At 37.4% G+C, this 23,102-nt stretch overlaps 1 protein-coding gene across 2 annotated transcripts in view; it reads left to right on the forward strand.

The window, feature by feature from the left end:
• Window positions 1-23,102, forward strand: part of CEP162 (centrosomal protein 162) — a 100,264-nt gene that overhangs the window by 52,043 nt on the left and 25,119 nt on the right. The window contains exons 15-25 of one of the 2 annotated variants that reach the window (XM_078055032.1): window positions 208-435; window positions 970-1,110; window positions 3,239-3,351; window positions 5,453-5,558; window positions 8,461-8,587; window positions 9,821-9,984; window positions 10,740-10,844; window positions 14,007-14,219; window positions 17,546-17,996; window positions 18,081-18,198; window positions 22,756-22,897. In XM_078055032.1, the coding sequence (XP_077911158.1) occupies window positions 208-435; window positions 970-1,110; window positions 3,239-3,351; window positions 5,453-5,558; window positions 8,461-8,587; window positions 9,821-9,984; window positions 10,740-10,844; window positions 14,007-14,219; window positions 17,546-17,996; window positions 18,081-18,198; window positions 22,756-22,897 (1,908 nt within the window). Of the gene's footprint in view, window positions 1-207; window positions 436-969; window positions 1,111-3,238; window positions 3,352-5,452; window positions 5,559-8,460; window positions 8,588-9,820; window positions 9,985-10,739; window positions 10,845-14,006; window positions 14,220-17,545; window positions 18,199-22,755; window positions 22,898-23,102 lie in introns of both variants that reach the window. The other variant, XM_036101001.2, reaches the window with a different exon arrangement.

Consider the following 23,102-nt stretch of genomic DNA (forward strand, 5'->3'; position numbering starts at 1 on the left):
TTTTATAATATTAAAACTAAGTAATAATGACATTTGTTTTGCATTAAGCATGCTGTTCTAATCTTACTGAACATTTATTGATTTCTTTCTATAGCAGAACATTGTTAACCATGTCATTTTTATTCATTGTGTTTTTTTTTTCTAACCACCTGTTTTCAAACCTAGTATGTAAATATACTATAATGAAGTAATGCTTCTCCTTAAAAGGATTCTTCAGGATACCATGGTGAGAACAAGGAGACCGAGTTAATTATGTTTAAAAGAGTTCAGGAAGCAGAGGAAAAATGGAGGGGTGCACAAGCCCTAATTGAGCAAATTAAAGTTACATTCTCAGAAAAAGAGAGAGAGCTGGAAAATAAGATGGAAGAACTAAAGAGACAACAGGAAAAGGAACTCTTCAGACTGAACCAAGACAATTACATTCTTCAAGCCAAGGTACTAGACACATTGTCCTGTTTCTCCTTTTATTGAATAAAAAGAACTTGTACTCCCTGCAAAAATGCATTGTCTTCCTTTGTTCCTGGGGCTGTCTGACTTGATGTATTTGCTGTGTAAAATATGAACATGGTTCCCAAGACTGCCTCCTCACAACAGAGCCTAACTCGAACCCACTGGGAAAAAATCAAAATTTAAATTGGCTCATTTTGATAATTTTCTTCTGTTAGCAGTCCTTTTTGAAAACAAATCCCTTAGTTCACTATGACCTTCAAAGAAGACAGTTTCAGAAAGAACTGCTATAGAAGGCCTAGATTCAGAGAATGACACTGTGTAGCATTTCTGAGTTACTCTCATCACCAGAACCATCAGCACAAAACATCACATTGTAATGATTTAGCTAGTTGGTGTTAATTCCATTGTAGTTATAGGACAGTTTTAGATCTATGCATGTTGAGTTTTCTGTTATTCTTTCTTATCTCTCACTTCATCATCTCCTTTCCTAAATAAAATAATGTCTGTATTTTCTCAAAGTTAAGTAGCTTTGAAGAAACAAACAAAAAGCAAAGATGGTTACATTTTGGAGAAACAGCTGATACTGTCACTGAAGAAAAATTGAAGCAAATTCAAAAAGAAATACAGGAACAAGAGACACTTCTTCAAGGATATCAACAGGTGTGGTGAATTTTCAGCACTTTGTGAATTTGTTCTTGAGATTTCTTTGATTATAAAAAGTAAGGCATATTAAAATATTTCTATGCTCATGTAGCGGGTAACAGGAATTCTGGCAAAAATGAGTAAGTAATAATTTGACTAGTCTGAACATTTTTCATAGGCATATAATTAAGCTGGTTAAGAGCATGGGGACACTGGGGAGGGTACGTATTGTGGTGAGCGCTGTGAATTGTGTAAGACTGATGAATCACAGACCTGTACCCCTGAAACAAATAATACATTATATGTTAATAATAATAATTAAAAAAAAGAATCCAGTGTTAGTCCTCCCTCCACCTCCTGCTGTGCAGCCTTGGGCAAATCACTTCACCTCTCTAAGCCACTTTGCTCATCTGTGAGTGGGGATGGTAATAACAGTAGCTGCCTCATATGATGGTTATGAAATTAAAATATGAAAGTGCAAAAAAAAAATGAAAGGGCAAACCAACCTCTTAGTACCTGGCACCCAGTAACCAATTAGTGAATGTTGCCTGTTACTATTTTTAATAGCCATATTCCTTAGACACTGCCCTATTCTTCTTTAGTTTTCTGTAATGCTTTTCAATAGATTATATTGATTAGTTTTGGTATTATATTCAGAAATACAAATCTGAAATTAATTGCCAATGTGCTGAGAGTGAAAAAATTTGAATTAAATGAGAAAAAATCTGTGTGTCCTACAAGAAGGCAGATATTTGCCATGTGTGATGGATTCTTGGTAATGCTGACTAGCCAGTCAGCCAGGACAGGTTTAGTGATCTCCAGCATAGAACTTCATCTTAGTTTCCTCCCCTTTTTTCCCTTACTCCCTTCCCCTTCTCTTTCTCACTCATTACCTTTTTCTCTTTTGACTTTTAAGCATCAAGCCTATCAATAATTAGCATTGTCATCTGAGGATAACCAGAGAAAGCATTGTCATATCAGTGATTCATAACTTTCCTATAGATGAAATAGTACTGATTTTGTAGGGCACACTGCCCTAGAGTTAGTGAGAACCTTCCAAATCCTTTGCCTGCCATTGTGATCTTGCTGTAGAGAACACCTGTTTGTGTTTTTTGTTTTTGTTTTTGTTTTTGTTTTAAGATTTATTTATTTGTTAGAGCAAGAGTATGGGGCAGGGAGGGGGCACAGCAGAAAGAGAGGGGGAGAGAATCAATCCCAAGCAGACTCCGTGCTAAGTATGGAGCCCAGCATGGGGCTCAATCCCCTGACCCTGAGATCATGACCTAAGCCAAAACCAAGAGTTGTTCACTTAACCAGCTGTGCCATCCAGGTGCCCTGAGAGCACACATTTTTAAGGAGTATGTCACAGACCCATAAGGATGCCAACCACCTTCTCCCACAAATGTAACACAAAACTTGCATATCTGTATACATTACATTGTGGGTATTTAAGCACAGACCATCTTACCAAGCACTAGGCCAGACATGGTGAGATAGTCCGTGGTTTTTATTAGATCCTCAAAGGTCCTTGGTTTTCATCAGATTCTTAATTTTAAAAAAGTTAATAAGCCACAGCACCTAAGCACAGATTGGTTTGAGTCACTCTTTAGTCTAAGGCTAGGGGAGAACTGGGCCTAGTATCTGCTTTGCCTTGTCCTTATACTTTTAGAAATACCTGCTCTCTAACTCCCTGCTCACAGAAAGTTCCAGAAACAAGCATGGAAGCCCATCGTGACTATCTATATCCAGTTACCTCATTGCAGGAAGCCAGGCTAGAATCAGAAAAAAGAGGATGCAGACAGTCCCAGTGGGCCTTTTGCCCCTAGTCCACACAGTTAGGCTGTAGTTACTTCTGCAGCCACTCGGCCTGCTTACTCCTGTGAAATACAGCGCCTTACACTGACATTAGGATCTTGGGAATTTTTGCAACTCTTTTTTTCAAGTAAGCATTTTGGAAAGAATTTTTTCAGGTAACAGGTTTTCTTCTGAGATGATATAAAGAGTTTTAAAAAGATTTTGCTTACTCAAAACCAAATAAATGTAAAAGACTTTGAAAATGTTTAAAGGATGTATCTGTTATGAGCATATATACTTATGTAAGTACTAATGACTATTAACTAAAATGTAATTTTCTGTTTATAAAAAGGAAAATGAAAGATTGTATAATCAAGTGAAAGATCTCCAAGAACAAAACAAGAAAAATGAAGAGCGAATGTTCAAGGAAAACCAGAGTTTATTCAGTGAGTTAGCTTCCTTAAAGTAAGTTCTTTTTGAATTCGTAAAATCAAATATATGTAGACTATTTCTAAGCATTTTATTGTTATGCTAAAAATACATTTATTTTTACTTAGAACTGAAAAAAATTTTACACTTATTTATGGTTTGTAACTTTTATAGGTTTAATATTCAGTATATTTTTCTTTTAGTACTAGATGGCTAGTAGTACATATTTTAGTATTTTTAGCATACTCATATTTGAGTTTCACATCAGTTTTAGGAAATTGAATATACAGTATTCCTCTTGATCAGTCATTAAGCCTGAGATGCTTAGCCATTTCCTAAGGAACCATGTGATTAATCATACTAAAAATATATGTATCATATAACTATCACTTAATGTTTTAGGTCAGGTTCTGTAGAAGTAGAGCCTGAGGTAGGGATCCTTATGGAGGTGATTTCTGGGAGGATAACCTTAAGGAGAAGGGGAACAAGAGAAGCAAGATGGGATAAGGGGGAGGGAAGGTAAGTAAGAACGTGGTCTTAGCCAGTGACTGGCTTTATTTATTCTGTTCTTACCAGAGAGCTCAGGAAAACAGATTACATCACAGAGTTGGTCCCACTTGAGGCAAGGGGAGCAATCTTTTATACCCTCAAACTAGTCAGTCACTGGGTGAGGTATGCCCCAGGAAGGGAGTGGGGGATATCCTCTAGGCCAGGGGGCAGAGGCTGCTATTTGGCTGAGGGCATTTCTCCAGAGAAGAACTTGTGAGTTGTTACTAACCAGCACTCAGCACGGCAGGCTCAGGGAGCACCAGCACCTACTTAGGAATCATATTTCAGACTGTAAGATCTGTAAGATCTTTTAGATAATACTACATCCAACTTTAACATATTGAGTGAAAAAGCTGAACTCATAAACATGAGCAAGTTAGGGTACTGTCTTTTAGGAAATGGCTCACTAGTTTTGTGTCACTTCACATAGACACCTGATCACTTAGATGGGACTGCTATTAGAAGAAGCTTCTTTGGGGGCGCCTGGGTGGCTCAGTCAGTTAAGGGTTTGCCTTCAGCTCGGTTGTGATCCCTGGGTCCTGGGATTGAGTCCTGCGTCAGGCTCTCTGCTCAGCGGGGAGCCTGCTTCTCCCTCTCCCTCTGCCTGCTGTCCCCCCTGCTTGTGCTCGCTCTCTCTCTGACAGATAAATAAAATCTTAAAAAAAAAAAAAAAGAAGTGCACCTGGGTGGCTCAGATGGTTAAGCGTCTGCCTTCGGCTCAGGTCATGATCCCAGGGTCCTGGGATCGAGTCTCACATCGGGCTCCCTGCTCAGCGGGGAACCTGCTTCTCCCTCTGCCTCTCTCTCTCTCTGTCTCTTATGAATGAATAAATAAAATCTTAAAAAAAAAAAAAAAAGCAGCAGCAGCAGCTTCTTTGGCCTTGAATGTATGACCCCAAGCCAGTTGTGATAATCTGCACAGTTCTGATGCGTGAAAGCATTTATATCTGATTTCAGTCAAGTATGCTTCAATAAAGCATTCTAAAATATCACATCCTATATTACATGGGTTTAAAAGAGATCTATTCCCGGATCCCAAACTGAAGCTTTAAATGCGCTTTCACGATGAAATAGAGGGTTTCTTTACAGTAGGATTAGATGATTTTAAATGCAGTCCTAAACTCCTTGTATAATGTTTCTGGAAAACCAGAAAAATTGATTCTAACTTCAAATAATAGACTGTGTTTGGTTTTGTTTGTCATTTATCATGTGTATGATTGGTGATTTGTGTTTCTTAGAAAGGAGTCTAGAATGATGTAGCAGGGAAGATGTAGCACCACAGGATAAATGCAGCACATCTTTCTCGCACATTGAGTTTTGTTTCTCTGAGAATTAGTAGAAAGTATTTTTATATTATAAAGAAAGCAAGATGTTAGGGTTTCAATTTTTTTAAATTGAACAAACATCTCCCTTATACTTCTTTTACTATTTTACTATTTTAATCTTTAGAGTAAATAACCTTTTTTTCTTCAGTGGCTCAAATAGTTGCAATGTCCATTAGATTTTTTAATTTTAAGAATTGTATGTTTTGCATTGAAAGGAGTACTTTGTTTAAAAAAAATATTTTTTTATTTTCAAAATAAATCAGAGAACAGATGCACAAAAGTCGTTTCCTGTCTCAAGTAGTTGAAGATTCAGAGCCCACCAAAACCCAGAATTTTACAGATCTGTTAGCAGAACTACGGGTGGCACAGGTAAGTTGCATAAGTATAGTAAAGAATTTATTCTTAAAATTTCCATATGTGGGGGTGCCTGGGTGGCTCAGTCATTAAGCGTCTGCCTTCGGCTCAGGTCATGATCCCAGGGTCCTGGGATCGAGCCCCACATCGGGTTCCCTGCTCCGCGGGAAGCCTGCTTCTCCCTCTCCCACTCCCCCTGCTTGTGTTCCCTCTCTCGCTGTGTCTCTCTCTGTCAAACAAATAAAATCTTTAAAAAAAAAAAAATTGCCATATGTGTAAAAAAAATCTGTTTTTGTAATTTATGAATAGATAAAATCTGTTATAAATTTCATACCATTAAAAAATTTAGCTATATCTTAAATTAACATTTAATATACATGTGACCTTAGAGAAAATGACATAATACTGGTTTCGATAGCATCCTCTTTATTTTTTTTATTTTTTTTAAATTTTATTTTATTTTATTATGTTAGTCACCATACAGTACATCATTAGTTTTTTGGGGTTTTTTTTTGTTGTTGTTGTTGTTTATTTTATTATGTTATGTTAATCACCTACATTACATCGTTAGTTTTTGATGTAGTGTTCCATGATTCATTGTTTGCATATAACACCCAGTGCTCCATGCATCCTCTTTATAATCCAGCCTCTCATCTAGTGATCGTCAGATGGAGCCATACTGGAGGCATAACCTTACTTAGGGCATATATACCTTATTTCAAAAATTCCTTCTTAGAAATGTAAGCTAAAATAGGAAAATACTTTGAAGATGATTGTTCACCTTAAAATGTTAAGTGGCTTTTTACTGGTCTTCAATGAACTGTGCACTTCTAGAAGGCAGAGACTGTGTCTACAAATATTTGCCTCCCATGTACTTAACACAGATGTGAAATACAATAGCTGCTCCATAACTTTTTTTCTTTATTGAATCATATTATAAAGGACATGGCTTAGAATTTTCTGAAGTGGTATTTACCAGTGGGAGAAGTTTTGGAATTTTGGGCAGGTTAATTCTATTTTAAGCGGAACAGTTCCATATACTGCACAATTTTTGTCATCCCTGTCCCCAGGAAATATGTGCTCACTGCCACATTTCCAAACTTGTCCCCTGTGGGATGGTAGTTAATTCTCCCCACTCCCTCCCATTAAGAACCATGACATGAAACTAAAAAAGCCCTTCTAACCTATTGAATGACTATATGAATTAGAAAAATGCCAAATACATACACTTTTTAACGAGAAATTATATAAAGTTTTGTTACGTAGAAATCTAAACATACCCTAGTTTAATAACATGTTTAGCAGCCTTTTGTGGTATTTAAGATGCAGCTTCAAATATGAATCTATTTGGCAACTTTCTTCAGGTGCATGTATGCATGTATAGCATGATTAAAGAGATACGTAGTTAGGCAGATAGGTTAGAAGAAAGAGTGAATGGTTGGACTCTCCCTAACTCCCTTGCCAGTAGGCCTCAAAAATTAGCAAGTTAAAAGAGAAGTTAATATCATTGTATTATGAAGGCTTGGAAAACCATAGTAAGGTTTCAAGCCAAACATCAGCTTTATTCAAATTGTTATTAGCAACCTTTTTAAAAGTGCTGTTTTGAAAATATTTTCTGACAGGAAACTAAAACTTCTACTAAAAACATCAGAAAATGCTGGACAAAATAGAATAAACATCTTGTAAATGCAAAATGTAAAAGCTCTCAGGAAAGTGAGAGAACTCTCTAGGGACCAGAAATGAGGAGGGATAAAAACCTAACAGTAAACATCTGCTCCTAGGCCTTCAGTTTAGTAGCCATGGGCTGGAGCTTTAACAGCAAAGTAGAGACAGGACATCTGGAGTTCAACTGGCCTTATCCTTCAGTACGGCAGCAGACTAGGAAAACATCCACCCACTTTTGCAAGGAGCTAAGATGTCAAGAAACTTTTCTGTTGTTTTAACTTGATTGCTAGATAGGATAGGGAGAAAGTGACAACATGGTTGGATCTAGAGGGTATTGTGCTAAGTGATAAGTCAGAAGAAAACAAATGCCGTATGATTTCACTTACGTGTGAAATAAATGAGCAAACAAAACAGACTTGGAGGTGCAGGAAACAAACTGTTGGTTACCAGAAAGTGGTGGGGGGTGTTGGAGGGCAGGTGAAATATAAATTACCAGTTATAAAATAAGACACAGGGGTGTAATGGACAGCATAGGGTATCTAGTCAATAATGTACTAACTTTGTGTGATGACAGACCATAACAAGACTTACCATGGGGATCATTTCATAATGTATAAAAATATCAAGTCACTATGATGTACACCTGAAACTACAGGATATTTATTGTATGCCAGTTATACTTCAGTATTTTTTTAATTAAAATCTCTTTGGCTACTGTGAGGAGAATAGACTAGCTGCTAAAAGTGGAAAAGGCACACTAGTTAGGACGTTATTGCAGTAATCCAGGAGAAGTGAGAACAGTTCATTGGGAGGTCTTTAGGCTATGTTGAGTTAGATGATTAGAATTAATCTAGTAGTCTATGGGGAATTATTAATAATTTGGCAGGGTGGAAAAACGTGATGACACCAGAACTAAATTTAGGAAAAATAATTATGTATTTTTTTTTTTTAAAGATTTTATTTATTTATTTGACAGAGACAGCAAGAGCAGGAACACAAGCAGGGGGAGTGGGAGAGGGAGAAGAGGCTTCCCACTGAGCAGGGAGCCCGATGTGGGACTTGATCCCAGGACTCTGGGATCATGACCTGAGCGGAAGGCAGCTGCTTAACGACTGAGCCACCCAGGCACCCTAATTATGTATTTATAAAAAATACGTATATAGAATTTATGATGGATGGGGTAAAAGAGAGCCTATACCACAATTTTTTGTGGCTATAAATAATATGCTTTTGTACTTCTATGACTATCAAGAAAGAAAAAAACAGTTTATTGGAAGACATCAAAAGACTGAAGCAAGACAAACAAGCTCTTGAAGTAGACTTGGAAAAAATGAAGAAAGAGAGAGACCAAGCCAAAGATCAGATTGCTTATGCCACAGGTAAAACGCTGAGCTGAAACGGTTTGCCTTTATACTCATAAGTGTTCTAATCTTGAATTTAAGTAATAGTTGCTGTTACTACTTAAGGAATCAAAATACTATTCCTTTAAGTATGTTGTTATTTTAGAAAATTTTTAAAAAACCGATTATTAATAGGTATGCACATTTGATTGGTTTTAGCAGGAATAATTGCAGGATCAGAAAAAATCAAGGATCATTTTGAATTTGTGGCATCTTGTATTTATTCATGTTCATGTCTGTCACCCTAGCTAGATGGTGACCTTCCTGAGGGCATGGTCTGCCTTTTTATCCCTGGGTCTGAAACCTAGGCTCTCAAGTATTTGCCAAATGAACAAATAACACTGTACTGTGTTTATAGAAAACACAAGGATAAATGTGACATTCTCTGCGAGGGAAAACAAAGGAGAGTAAGATAAGAATGCAGAAAAGTTTAGTATTTAAAAAATTACAAATAAACATGAGACATGGTACTATGATACTACATAGGGGTTTTAGGGAAGAGTAGCATTTGAGCTGGGTCCTGACAGATTGGAAGACACAGAAGTGAAGGGATGGAGGGAGGTTGCTGGAGTGTGTTTCTTGAGCATGTTATTGAGTGCGCCTATGGATTGGAGCTTAGGATGACAGAACCCAGGGCTAGAAAAGTGGATCAGAGGAGCCCTTGGAGGGTCTTTCTGCTGTGATATTATGATCTTCAGTGTAAGATATGTACAATAAAATCCACTTACCCGTTTGTAAGAAAATTACATTTGCTTTCCTCATCTGTAAAATAGAATAATAATAATAATAGTGCCCATGATGTTTGTTTTGTTAAATGAAATCATGCATGGTAAACACTCTCTATTGTTTCCTGTTGCAATTTTTAATGTAATTATAGGAATTCATGTTTATTATTTCTTGGACCCAACATTTATTGTCCCATGGAAACAACTTTGCTTTTATAATGAAAGTGGGAAAATAACTGATTTATCAAAAAATTTATACACAGCCAATTTTGCTATGAATTTGAGGATTTGGACTTTGAAGACAGTTTTCATCTCTCTTTACGAATTCATTAAACTGGACACTACATTGCAAAGATCTTTTTTTTTTTTTTTGCTTCTTATTTTTTCATAATGCTTTCATTATATAGGCATTGGTTTTCATATAATTTAGTTTATTTCCATATTTTGGAAAATTACAATCAAGTTCAGGAGTTCCTTTTTCTTATAGGTGAAAAATTATATGAAATAAAAATTTTAGAAGAAACACATAAGCAAGAAATCAATCGTCTGCAAAAAAGATTACAGTGGTATGCTGAAAATCAGGAACTTCTGGATAAAGATGCAGTTCGGCTTAAAGAAGCAAATGAAGAAATTGAGAAGCTCAAACTTGAGGTAGTAAGATCATTTTAGAAAGTATTTCTGTGATGAACCCTATTCAACATTTAGTTCTTCTTAGCCTTATAAGTGTAATTGAGTTAATACCGTAATCTTTAATAATGAAAATAGCTGGCTTGGGTTTGGGTTTGCTCTTAGATGTGTAGTCTGTTTTCGATTAGACTGAGAATAAATCTAATCTCCTTTTCATAACCCCTCAGGTCCCCGTATTGTCTGAACCCTGTCTGCCTCTCCAGCCTCATCTATGTGTATCACACTCCACACGTCACTCTCCTGCAGCCACACCAGACCTCCCCCTGATTCTTGAACATGCTTGCTCCACGGGTTGCCTTGGTCTAGATTACTCTGGCCTAGTTTCTTTCATGTCTCACTCCTCATTCAAGTCTCAGCTCCAGTTTCTACTCCCCAGAAAGACCTTTCCTGATCTCCTCATCTAATGGAGCTACCAATCCTGCCCCCTTCTGACCTTTCTTCCCAATCTGTCACTCTATTTTATTTTCTTCATAGCACTTGTCACTCTCTGAAGTTATTTTATTTACTCGTTGATTTACTTTATTAGCTTATCATGTGTCTCCTCTACTGGAGTGCAGGCACTATGAAAGCAGGCTTATCTTGTTTGCCCTCCATATCTCCAGCACAGCGCCCTATCTGGGAATTCATAAATGAATGAATGAATACATTATGCGTCTGTCCTGGGGTTTCTCAGGTGTGTTTTAAATATGCTTCATAACATTTTCTTTACCTTTTGATAGGTTGAGAAACTGAAAGCTGAATCTGGAAATCCATCTATTCCGCAGAAGATACGTTTAAAAGAGAAAACAGCTGATGCCAAAAAAATTCAGGATCTAGAGCGACAAGTATGTGTTCAGGGTAAATTTTCATTAAGGTATTTTATATACTGTGCATTTTTGTTTTCTCTCGTTTCAGTAGTTCCTACAAAATATAATTGACCTGAAAATTCTGTTTTTATTAATTTATTCTAATATAGAACTGTCCTTTAAATACTTGATACACAATACTTAAAGTGACAGTAATAAAAGTAGTAAACAAAATCATTTTATATAGTCTGTGGCTTTCTGCATAAGGAATGTGTAGGCTGTTGTGCCTCATTGGATGGTAGACCTGTGGACGAAAGGTTATTTTGCATTCTAGCTCTATTAGACATCTAGACACAAGCAGCATTTTAAAACTCTGGGTATAGAGTTAGGATTCCTTCTCCTGATGAAAGTTTGGTGAGACAGGAGTACAGGAAAGGAGATCCTTGAGTTGAGAACATGTTAGAAGTGCTTGGGAAGTGTTGCAAAATGCCCTGGAAATAGAACATTTAGCCTTCCAAAAAGCTGGCCTTAATTTTGAGTTCTCGCTCACTGTCAAGCTTCGAAATATTCATTTCATGGTCTGGGTAGCTGGGAGACCTTTTCAAAAATCATATAGTGATGCTGATTAGGATAAAGATGTTTTTTCATTGAAGTAGTTATTTTGTAGGGTGGAATATTAACTTTCTCCTTGTTTTTAAAACTCTGTAATTAATATTTGTATTCATAACTCAGTATTAAAACAAAATAAGAATTTCCAGCCCTGTTCATAAGAGAGCATGAATCTGTAGTCAAGTCATGACACTTCAATATACGGCCATTATTCCATCACAAACCCAAAACTCTGAGGTCATCACTGGGCTGACTATTATCCCAGTTTTATGAGAGAAGGAAAACTAAACAAAAAATTAACTTTGTTACTTTTACAGGACCTGTTCTTATATTAAAAGGTATGATTTCTAGTTGGGCTCAGTAGCCAGGAAAGGAATAGGGCAGAAGTGTCTTGAAGAGCTACAAATATTCTGAAATAACTATAGTCCAGGATTGCTTGGCTATTTTTCAGTGCTTAAGATTTAAATTAGCTAATGTAGATGAAGCCATCTGGAACTGTGAGAGAAAAAAGACCAAAGAAACTTCTTCTCCACCTGATGACTTTAAGAGAAATAATGTAGAACTAAATGTATCAGAGTGAAAAACAGACGCATGCTTAAAAGCAAAATTAAGACTTGAAATGATGATCCATATTGACTAGAAATATAGCACTTTATGCAGTTACCTTTCTCTTATTAATGGTTTCATTAAAAGTTTATTGGTTTACCATTTTAAACTATATCTTTCTAAAATATTGCTCATTAATAGTATTTTGTATAGTTTGCTGCATGTACATTTCAGATCTTATTCTGTTCCCATGAACATTTTTATCCTGATGATTTTAAACGTTAACATATATTTTAAAATCAAGGTATATCACAGTATATTCAGAATCATTTTGGAGCCATGTTCTGAAATAGATTAATTATAGAATAATTAATAATAATAATAATCTCCTTTTCTAAATAATACATAAGTAAAAATGGAACTAATTAATTAGATGCATGTTATAATGAAAATTTCAGATTATGTGCTGTTTTTTACTCATGCTTTTATTTAGTGGAATATTCCATAGTTTAATTTCCATTGAGAATATTTAAAAAAGCATTTACTTTGTATGAGAGCCACACTGGTATTAGTGACCAAAGAATAATATTAAAAAGCAAAATTAAAGAAAATATAAATAAAATTGAATTTTCCCCCAAAAATGTAATAAACATTTAAGAAATCAAAATTAGATTAAAACATTTCTTAAAATTTTAAGTGAAAGCATTAATTATAAATAATGTTATAAACCATTTTTCAAAATCGAGATCTTTTTTCAATATATATGATGTGTTATGTGTATGTATATACTTTTATATGCTTAGATCTACTCCAAATAACTAGATTTTTAATACCAGAGAAAGCAAAGCTTTGAAAATGTTGCAGATGAAATTATCAATATTTGTATCTGGATATATTACAATTTATGGTACATATGTGAATGTGCAAGCTGTCTTCATGAATGGAAATATTTGCTTTTAACTTTGCAAACGATGAGATCCTTGAATACTTACCATGAACAATATTCAATCTATAAACAGGATTTTGAGCACCAGCAACCCATCGTGCCTTAGGGAAAGGTAGTTTTTGAGACCAGATCATAATAAAAGCCAATATTAACAAGCCCTTATGGTATGCTGGGCATTCTGCTAAGCACTTTACCAAGATAAACGTCATTTAATCCTCACTTAAATTTATCAGTGCCATGAAATTGGTATTGTTGTCATTCCCACTTTACCTCTCTTGTCCTGTTTTATTGTATTGTATGCTCAGAGGGTAGAAAACTGCTCAACAAAGAATTTCATGTTTTATATATGTTTTTCTAAGATACCTTAACCATAATACCTTTAATAAAAACAAGTATACACACATGCACATATATAATATCAAGCTCCAATTTCTGTGGGCCTTGGCACTGTTCTTTCTTATAGAAAGACCATAAAATATGTTATTGTTTAATAGACCAAATGAAAAGTAGTCTTTTGTGAAGACTTCATTAAATATTATCTAATCCTCCTTGCTTTCCAATTGAAAGAAGTAACTTTAAAATAGATCAAACTTCATTTGGAGGGGGACATTTGTAGGAGGGATGAGGTTGGGTGGAAACTGTTGCAGGTAGGGGTAGGTGCTTAGGAAGCTATGTGTTTATTGCAAAAATTCGGTACATTGATGTGCATATAAGTCATTTTTCAATTAATAGATACTATAAACATGATCATCCAAGGGAGTCTGTGGAAAAAAAGGAAAGAGCATTGTCCTCAGAAAGATTGGCTATTACTAATATAATAGAAAGTCCCAAGATCTATTTCAAATAAATATAAGAGGATTTCTATAAATTAACCAGTACTAAACTAGACATTATACTATAGGGTTTTAAAATCACATAATCTAGTGATATAAAATTTGAAATTAATCCATTTTTGTGCATTTGATTCAGTCTTAAGATGTGATATAAACATCTCTTTGAAATCTAGCCATGACTGATAGAGCATAATCTAAATTTATACATCAAACTGCTTAATTTTAATATATTTGTGACCTTACATATATGCAAAAATATTTTAAAAGGTTAAGGAAATGGAAGGAATTCTAAAGAGAAGATACCCCAATTCTTTACCTGCTTTAATATTGGCTGCATCAGCAGCTGGTGATACAGTGGATAGAAATACAGTGGACTTTATGGAAAAAAGGATAAAAAAACTAGAGGCTGATTTGGAGGGCAGAGATGAAGAAGCAAAGAAAAGCCTTCGGACCATGGAACAACAGTTCCAGAAAATGAAGGTAAGAGCCAGCTAGACCCTCAAGGTCTCAGTACGATGGGCGCTGGGCACTTCTCAGGTCTCATTTTTACAAATTACTAAATATCCTTCCCTATAAAACCTTTGCCATGAGTGTCAGCAGATGCAAAAGAAACCTAGACCCATCCTATCTTTTTTGTTTCAAGCATGGAAAATCAAGCACATGGCCCCCTCTCAGTGATAGTAGAATTAGTGGAAATTAAGTCATGAAAAGGCAGAGTAAAACACCTCTGATGTATATTCAATAAAAAATTGTTTTTTAGTCACCATGGTTGAAAATACTTTTTTGAAATTTCCCTAGATAAGGGAGAAGGGAATAAGAGAGAAGAATATGTCTTGGGGGTGGAGCAGGCTGTTGAAAATTTTTTTCTGAGTTTTCTGATCCTTCATGAGGAAAGAATTTGAAAATACAAGTGCTAGGATGACCAAGTATAAAAGAAGATGTGGTATTTCATTTACTTTTAAAAATTTGTTGAGCACACAGTTTCTGCGGTAATTCATGCTAGATGCTTTCACAGACATTTTAGTTCATCCTGCATCATCCTTCAGTCACTGGTGAGAAATAGATATTGCTACCCTACTTTACAGACAGGGCAACAGAGATGTTCACAATTGAGCATCTTGCCTGAGGTGCTACTGCTGGTGAGGGATAGAGCAAGGCATCAAATCCTAGGCCAAGCTGCTTCTAGGAAGCAGATCTCATTCTCCACAGATTTCCATCCTGAGAGAAGCAACAGATGATAGGATATTAGATTCCAGAAACAGTAGAAGGTTGAAAACCTGGAAATACATTGGCCTGCTGGTTAATTTAAGGTCCTGTCAAGGAAGTTGGGTTTATTCCATCCTGTTTTTCATATCTCTCAGTTCTCTACCTGGTTCTCTTTCTTCTCTCACTCTCCTAACTTCCAAGATGGACTTCTCTTTTAACCACCCAGTTTTCAACCATGCTTACCTTCCTCGCTTTCTGCTCCAGTTCACCCATCTCTTTCTCCACTCCTCCTCTCACACAAATCTGTGTTTCTGAGGAGATGGCCCAGTTGTGAGAGTTGGGCTGTCACAGATGTGTAGGTGTCTGGTCTCGCGAATTCCCTCATTGCTACTTAGCAAGCCTATTGCTGTAGCTAATCAATTTCTTCTTCTATTCCCCTAAACGTTCACTCCAGACCTCCTTCCATCAAGTTCATCTGACCCCACACTACTTTTAATAGACTGCCTCCTATCCAAAGGAGACTGCGGTGCAATGGAAAACATAGGCTTTTAGAGTCAGACCAGCCTTCTGTCCAGGCCCAGTTTCACCGTTATGGCTTCATGACTTGGCACTAGTTACTTCAGCTTGCTGAGTCTCCCTGTCCTCATATGTAAAGGCGATAATAACTGACTTAGTGCCAGTTATACCACTTTTACTCCTAAATTTCTTTCAGTTCCTCTGTCCCTTTTTATCACCATGTCACTCTATGGCCATCATTAATAAAAAATGGCTGGATAACTGTTGTAATCTCCTGACTAGTCTACACATACCCACTTCACCCCACCCATCCTCTAATCAGCTCTTGACAGTAAAGCCAAAATTATATTTCCATATCCCTCGGTCTTACACACACACACACACACACACACACACACACACACACACACACCCTACCTTTATTTATATCCCTCAATAACTTCCTGTTCCTCTTAGGATAAATAGATGGCCTATAATTCCATGTATGGCCAGACCCCACTCTCTGTCCAGTGTGTTCTCCCACGATGCTTTCTCTGTCCTGTTATACTAACATGTTTCTCCTACTTGCCATGTTTCCTGCAGCCGCACATGTTGGCAGACTCTTGCCTCTGGTATGCTCTGCCCACCTCATTCACAGTTAAGGTATTCCTGTCCTTCAGCTCTCAATCCAGGCATTGCTATCCCAGTGAGACCTTCATGGACTCCCTAGTAGACAAATTATCTTACAGGCACTCTAGTCCCATGCACTTCTCCATTGCATCCACCACATTTCCGGCCATTTTGATTGGATCATGAGTGATCGCTCTCCCCGTCTAGCTTCTGGACTTCATGATGGCTGGGACTGTTCTGCTTTTACTCACCATTGTGTTCCATCATTCAGCAAGGTGCCTGACACAGAGCAGATGCTAAAATATTTTACTTAATTATTAATCCCTAATTCATAGGATATTGGAGGATCAAGTGGCAAAGTATGTGTAAAGCCCTACTGCCTTGTCTGGAGTGTAGCAAACATTCAATAAATGATTATAATAATTCAACTGGTATTAGCATTCCACTCACCAAATAGAGGCATGAATTCCAACCCCCTACCCTATTTTTATATATCTAAATCTACCCACCCTGACTTTTCTTTTTGCATTTCCCTACCCCATGCCCCTCCTGTCGCTGCTCACTCTATCACTTCTTCTGTTCATTTCTGGTTCCCAGTACACACCAAACATTAGATTGCCTTTACATGTATTCTTCCTATTTCCAAAATGTCCCTGCTTCCACTTATCCTCAACTTAACACTCATCTCTCAAGCCCAAACTTAAATGTGCTCCCTCTGTTGCAGTCTTCCCACCTTCTCTCAGGCCTCCAGACACACTGGGGTGTATCATCCCCGTTGCACGTATTCATAGGCCCGTTATCACAGTTATCATAGGACATTGAAACGTGCCATGTCACTCTCCTGACCAGGCTGTGAACTGTTTGAAGGCTGCACTTCTTTATCTTTAGAATCTGGCACAGTGCCTGGCACACAGCAGTAGCTCAGTAAATATTCATTGAATGAACAAACACTGTAGTGCCTCCCTCCGCAGAGTAACCTATTTAGGTTATTTTGTTTGTAATACTAAAGCTCCAGTATAACAAATCCAAGCTGATTTACTCCCTTTGAGATTCCTAAATTGACACTAGGAAATTGAAAATGTACTATTTCTTAAAGATTTCAGTGCCCCCAATTGCTTTCCCTATTTCTCCTGAAAGCATACAGTTTGTCAATTTGCATAGAGAAGGGTACATAATAATAGGTTCGATTGTGATACTTAAAATAAGTTTTGGGCTGTAGAGAAATGTGTAATTTTTGTTTATAAAGAAACACATTAATTGTGAAATTATACAACATATGGAGAATATATAACATTATGCCCTTTTAAGATTAGGACTTCAGTACATTTGACTGAGGGTACTCAGAGTTGGAAGCATTAGAATATGTAATGAGTGCCTGAATGAAGGAATAGGTAGGACCCAAAAGAACGCAGGGCTTCACTAACGAATGACCTACTTAGCAGTGGTTTTGACATTACACGGATTCTTTTCTTCAGATTCGGTATGAACAGAGACTAGAGGAACAGGAGCAGCTACTTGCCTGCAGATTAAAGGAGGCATCCCAGAACCACCCTGACAGTGCCCGCAGGGTTGAAGCACTAGAGAAGGAGCTCGACGACATCAAGGAAGCCCATCAGATCACTGTCAGAAAACTTGAAGCTGAAATAGACATTCTTAAACATCAAAATGCGGAATTGGAACTCAAGAAAAATGATAAAGATGATAAAGATTTCCAGTCTATAGAATTCCAGATAGAACAAGCTCATGCTAAAGCTAAGCTGGTGAGACTTAATGAGGAGCTGGCTGCAAAGGGGAGAGAAATACAAGACCTTTCAAAAACTGTGGAGAGGCTTCAGAAGGAGAGAAGGATGATGCTGTCTAATCAGAACTCTAAGGGTAGAGAGGAAGTGACTGCAAAAAGGGTGAAGAAAGATGGCTTGCATTCAGGTAAAGGAAGTGCTAACTCATTCCCTGGAACGCTGGACGGCAAGCTTTACCAACCACATACTTTTACTGATTCCCATGTTTCAGAGGTTTTACAAGAAAACTGCAGATTGAAAAATGAACTGGAGAGATTAAGTGTGGAGAGGAATGAGCTAAAGATGAAATCTGAAGCAGCAATGAACCAATTTGAAAATTCCATGAAAAGGTAAAATGTGAATCTGTAATTATATGGGGACATATAAAGATAAGAACATCAAAATGATAAGAAGTATTTCCTCTGGTGGTTTTACCCTGAACTGAATTCATTACCAAATTTTAAGAAATTGCATTACATTGCTAAGCATAGATCTCTTTCAGAGTAGGATCCTCTACCTGTTGGAAGCCCAGATTCTGATAAACCTGAATCTCCATGTCAGCCTGAACCCGATGTCCTCGAGCTGACAAATCCTGTCTTTCCTCATTTATCTAGGTAGTGTTAATAAGCTGACCCATTGGGCCTTTTTGCAAATGAATGTCATCATTGATGACAGACTCCAGGAAACAGCTATTACTAAAACTAGTTGAACATGTGCACCTGGGTAGCCAATTGGGCGTGTAACTCTTGGTTTCGGTCTTGGTCATAATCTCATGGGTCCAAGCCCTGTGTCAGGTCCCGCGCTCAGCAGAAAGTCTGCTTGAGTTTCTCTTCCTCTGCGCCTCCCCCCCTGCCTCCGCTCATGTACTCGCTCTCTCTCTCCCCCCTTCTCTAAAATAAATAAGTTGTTAAAAAAAACAAAACTAGTTGACATTCTAAGAGGAAAAGGTCTTCTTTTCCAAAGTAACTCTTCAAATTAATCTAGTCCTCACATCCATTCACACCTTGAAGAACTTTCGTGCTTATCCCTTTCCTTCTCAAAATCACTAGGTACTGTCTACTGTCTCTTTCTCTGAGCCCTTGTAACATGCTCAGATCTTTTTCACTGTCATCAAACCAAGTCCTAGTCCTCTTTCTGTCAGTACCAGTTTTCCACAAGTAACCTCTTACTTGTACCTCACTTCCTCTTTTTTTTTTTTTAATATGTATTATTTGTTTCAGGGGTACAGGTCTGTGATTCATCAATCTTACACAATTCACAGTGCTCACCATAATACACACCCTCCCCAGTGTCCATCACCCAGCCACTCCATCCCTCCAACCTCCTCCACGCCAGCAACCCTCAGTTTGTTTCCTGAGATTAAGAGTCTCTTACGGTTTGTCTCCCTCTCTGGTTTCGTCTTGTTTCATTTTTCCCTCCCTTCCCCTATGATCCTCTGTCTTGTTTCTCAAAATCCTCATATTAGTGAGATCATATGATACTTATCTTTCTCTGATTGACTTATTTCGCTAAGCATAATACCCTCTAGTTCCATCCACGTCATTGCAAATGGCAAGATTTCTTTTTTTGATGGCTGCATAATATTCCATTGTGTAGATATAGATATAGATATATATACCACATCGTCTTTATCCATTCATCTGTTGATGGACATCTAGGCTCTTTCCATAGTTTGGCTATTGTGGACATTGCTGTGATAAACATTGGGGTGCACATGCCCCTTCGGATCACTACATTTGTATCTTTACAGTAAATACCCAGTAGTGCAATTGCTGGGTCGTAGGGTAGCTCTATTTTCAACTTTTAGAGGAACCGCCATACTGTTTTCCAGAGTGGCTGCACCAGCTTGCATTCCCACCAACAGTGTAGGAGGGTTCCCCTTTCTCCGCATCCTCGCCAACATCTGTCGTTTCCTGACTTGTTAATTTTAGCCATTCTGACTGGCATGAGGTGGTATCTCATTGAGGTTTTGATTTGGATTTCCCTGATGCCAAGTGATGTTGAGCACTTTTTCATGTGTCTGTTGGCCATTTGGATGTCTTCTTTGCAGAAATGTCTGTTCATGTCTTCTGCCCAATTCTTGATTGGATTAGTTGTTCTTTGGGTGTTGAGTTTGAGAAGTTTTTTATAGATTTTGGTGACTAGCCCTTTATCTGATACGTCATTTGCAAATACCTTCTCCCATCCTATCTGTTGTCTTTTGGTTTTGTTGACTGTTTCCTTTGCTGTGCAGAAGCTTTTTATCTTGATGAAGTCCCAATAGTTCATTTTTGGCCTTGCTTCCCTTGCCTTTGGCAATGTTTCTAGGAAGAAGTTGCTGCGGCTGAGGTCGAAGAGGTTGCTGCCTGTGTTCTCCTCAAGGATTTTGATGGATTCCGGCCTCACATTTAGGTTGTTCATCCATTTTGAGTCTATTTTTGTGTGTGGTGTAAGGAATGGTCCAGTTTCATTCTTCTGCATGTGGCTGTCCAATTTTCCCAGCACCATTTGTTGAAGAGACTGTCTTTTTTATTGGACATTCTTTCCTGCTTTATCGAAGATTAGTTGACCATAGAGTTGGCACCTCACTTCCTCTTAACCAGGGCTCTCGTCCTCACCACTCTTTGAAATCTCATCTCTCAGTAGTGACCTTTCCTGGTCCAGTGATGTTGTCTCTATTCTCATTTCCTTGACATTATTGACTTCCCTGAAATATGGGTTTCCTCCCATAACCTCCATGACTGACACCTCTGACTAACTAACACTCCTCTTCCGGGTCTTTTAACTAACTCTGACTCCTCTTCATTCTCCTTCCTCAAAAATCAGACTTCTACCATGGTTCATTTTCAGCTGTTTATTGTCTGTTCTTTCTCTGTTGCTAAATTCATCCATTCTTGTGGCTTCTATGAATCATGACTCCAGTTTACTTTTCAAGGCTTGTTTTCTTCCCTAAGCACAGATGTTAAATCTACCATTTTCTGGATTGCTTCGCTTGGAATCAGTAGTATCTCAAATTTTACTCCATTTTTACCTGTAAACTAGCTCCTCCTCACAACTTTTCCATCTCTGTCTATGACCATATTTTACAGTTGCCAAGTCCAGCTTTACCTCCTTTATTTCTTGGGCTCACAGTTTATGGGGTGCTTCCTTACAAATACGTCTCCTTTTGCTTTCTACCTTCCTGTAGAAAGCAGCCTTACCTGGTTTACTAGACAGCTTCCCCACCCTAATCTCCCTGATTTTAGTTTCTGTCTCCCCCAATCATTTTGCTTAAAAACCATTAATATTCTTTAAATATTCCTGTATCTGAGTTACACTGCCCTCCACTGACTCCCTGCTTCCTGAAGTATCAAGACTAAATTACTCTACGTGGCTTTCCAAGTGCCGTCACCATTACAGGACCTCTCTGTGGCCTGACTTAATGTCTTTGCTGCCTTTTGCTCATCTATGCTTCAAGTACTGCCTCTTCCACAAAATATTTCCTAGAGCCTCCCAGGAAATTTCCTGCTCCCAGCTCCTCTATAATTTATGTACCAAGTACCAGTATTAAGTACCAAGAAAGCACTAGTCATACACTGCCTTGTAACTCCTTGAGAACTGATGTAAGATTATACTTCTTTTGCAACCTGGCATAGGAGCAGAGTGAGCATAGCAATATGCACCTAGACAAATACGTATCAATTGATTGGCAGCTATGTCTGATTGAGTCATCCTGGTAACCATAAATGCTTCCAAATTGAAACCTTGTTTCTTGAGTCCTGAATGTGATGCTAGAAATGAAGGTATTTGGAAACAATCACATTCTTTTCTGGAAATAATTTAAAATTGAAATTTTTCCTGTAAATTTTTCTATACATAATTTAGTATAATTGTTAATCTGTTTTTCAAATAGCTCTGGGCCTGAGAAGTGAGGAGTAACCTTTCCCAAGCCCAGATTTAGGCTGTTTTGGGTTTTTTTGTTCATTTGTTTTTTACTTTAGTTCAGTTATATCATAAGTGCTTTAGATTTTTATGCTTTTCTAAGGACCCTAATCACACCATTTCCATGAGGAAATATTCATATAGTCAAATAAGCAACTGATAAATTCGTTTATAGTTTGGGAATTGCCATATTAATATGTATCAACAGTGATTTATTCAGTATCTGCTTTGAGTAAAATCCTGTCAGTTTTTAATAACTTTTCCAATAAGAGAAAATGGCTTATCTGTAAGAAATGTCTGAAGTGTTTATCAGAACTTTGTCACTTATTAAACTGCCTCTGAATGCATTAATTTTGTCACAGAGACAAATCAGTAGTATCTCACGCTTAACAATCCAAACAAATTAGGTGCAGGGTTACACTGGGTCCTAAAGAATTACCGTAAAGATTATTTTATTTTTATGATATGGCAGCTAGGTCTGGAGTCATATCCATGGACCAAAAACCAGTGAATGTTGCCTAGAGACAAAGCTTTGGAGATTCTAAAAGGAGCTGTGATTATCAAAATAAGAATCTGGGCAAAAATGTGAGTTTATCTTAAAAGATAAAATGTGAGGCCCTTGCTTTAAGTCCAGACAGAACATTTAGAACCTTTGATTCTAACAGAAAGTACAGCCCCAGGCTGGGGGTTGAGTGAAAGGCCCAGACTTTGAGCTCGGACTCTGCTGGGCTTGAACCCCTAGGTCTGCAATTTACTAATGAACTCTAGAGACATTCACTCTTTCCTAAACTCAAGTTTGCCCTTATAAAATTCAGTAAGTAATAGCTCATGGCATGGTTGTAAGATCTCACAGGCGATCATGCATAAAGCACCTGACAGAGTGCAGTAAGTATTGGTGCTCTCTCTCCCTTTGTTTCTTTAATTTCCAGACTTCTTACATTATTTTTGTGCTAATTCTGAATTGAAGAGCAGTTTTTATGTGTGATTTTCTTTGATTTGCTCTACAGGGTCAAGGAAGATACGGCAGCACACATTGCATCTCTCAAAGCATCTCATCAGAGGGAAGTAGAGAAACTCCTTTGTCAAAATGCAGTAGAAAATTCTTCTTCCAAAGTAGCTGAACTAAATCGTAAAATAGCAACACAAGAGGTAGATGACTTTAACACACTTTCTTTGGCTTTAAAATTATTTTCAGGACTGTTAACATTATTTAGAAATGCTTCAACTTCACTTTTTGATAGAAATGAGAAATTATTGACTTGATTTTTTTTATAGGAGAGGATGCCATTATCATGCATTTAACTGTTTACTTTAAGATTATTCTAAATAAGGGGTTTCACAGTTTTGTCCCAAT

Source organism: Halichoerus grypus, chromosome 9 (assembly GCF_964656455.1).
Source record: "Halichoerus grypus chromosome 9, mHalGry1.hap1.1, whole genome shotgun sequence".
Classification (NCBI taxonomy): domain Eukaryota; kingdom Metazoa; phylum Chordata; class Mammalia; order Carnivora; family Phocidae; genus Halichoerus; species Halichoerus grypus.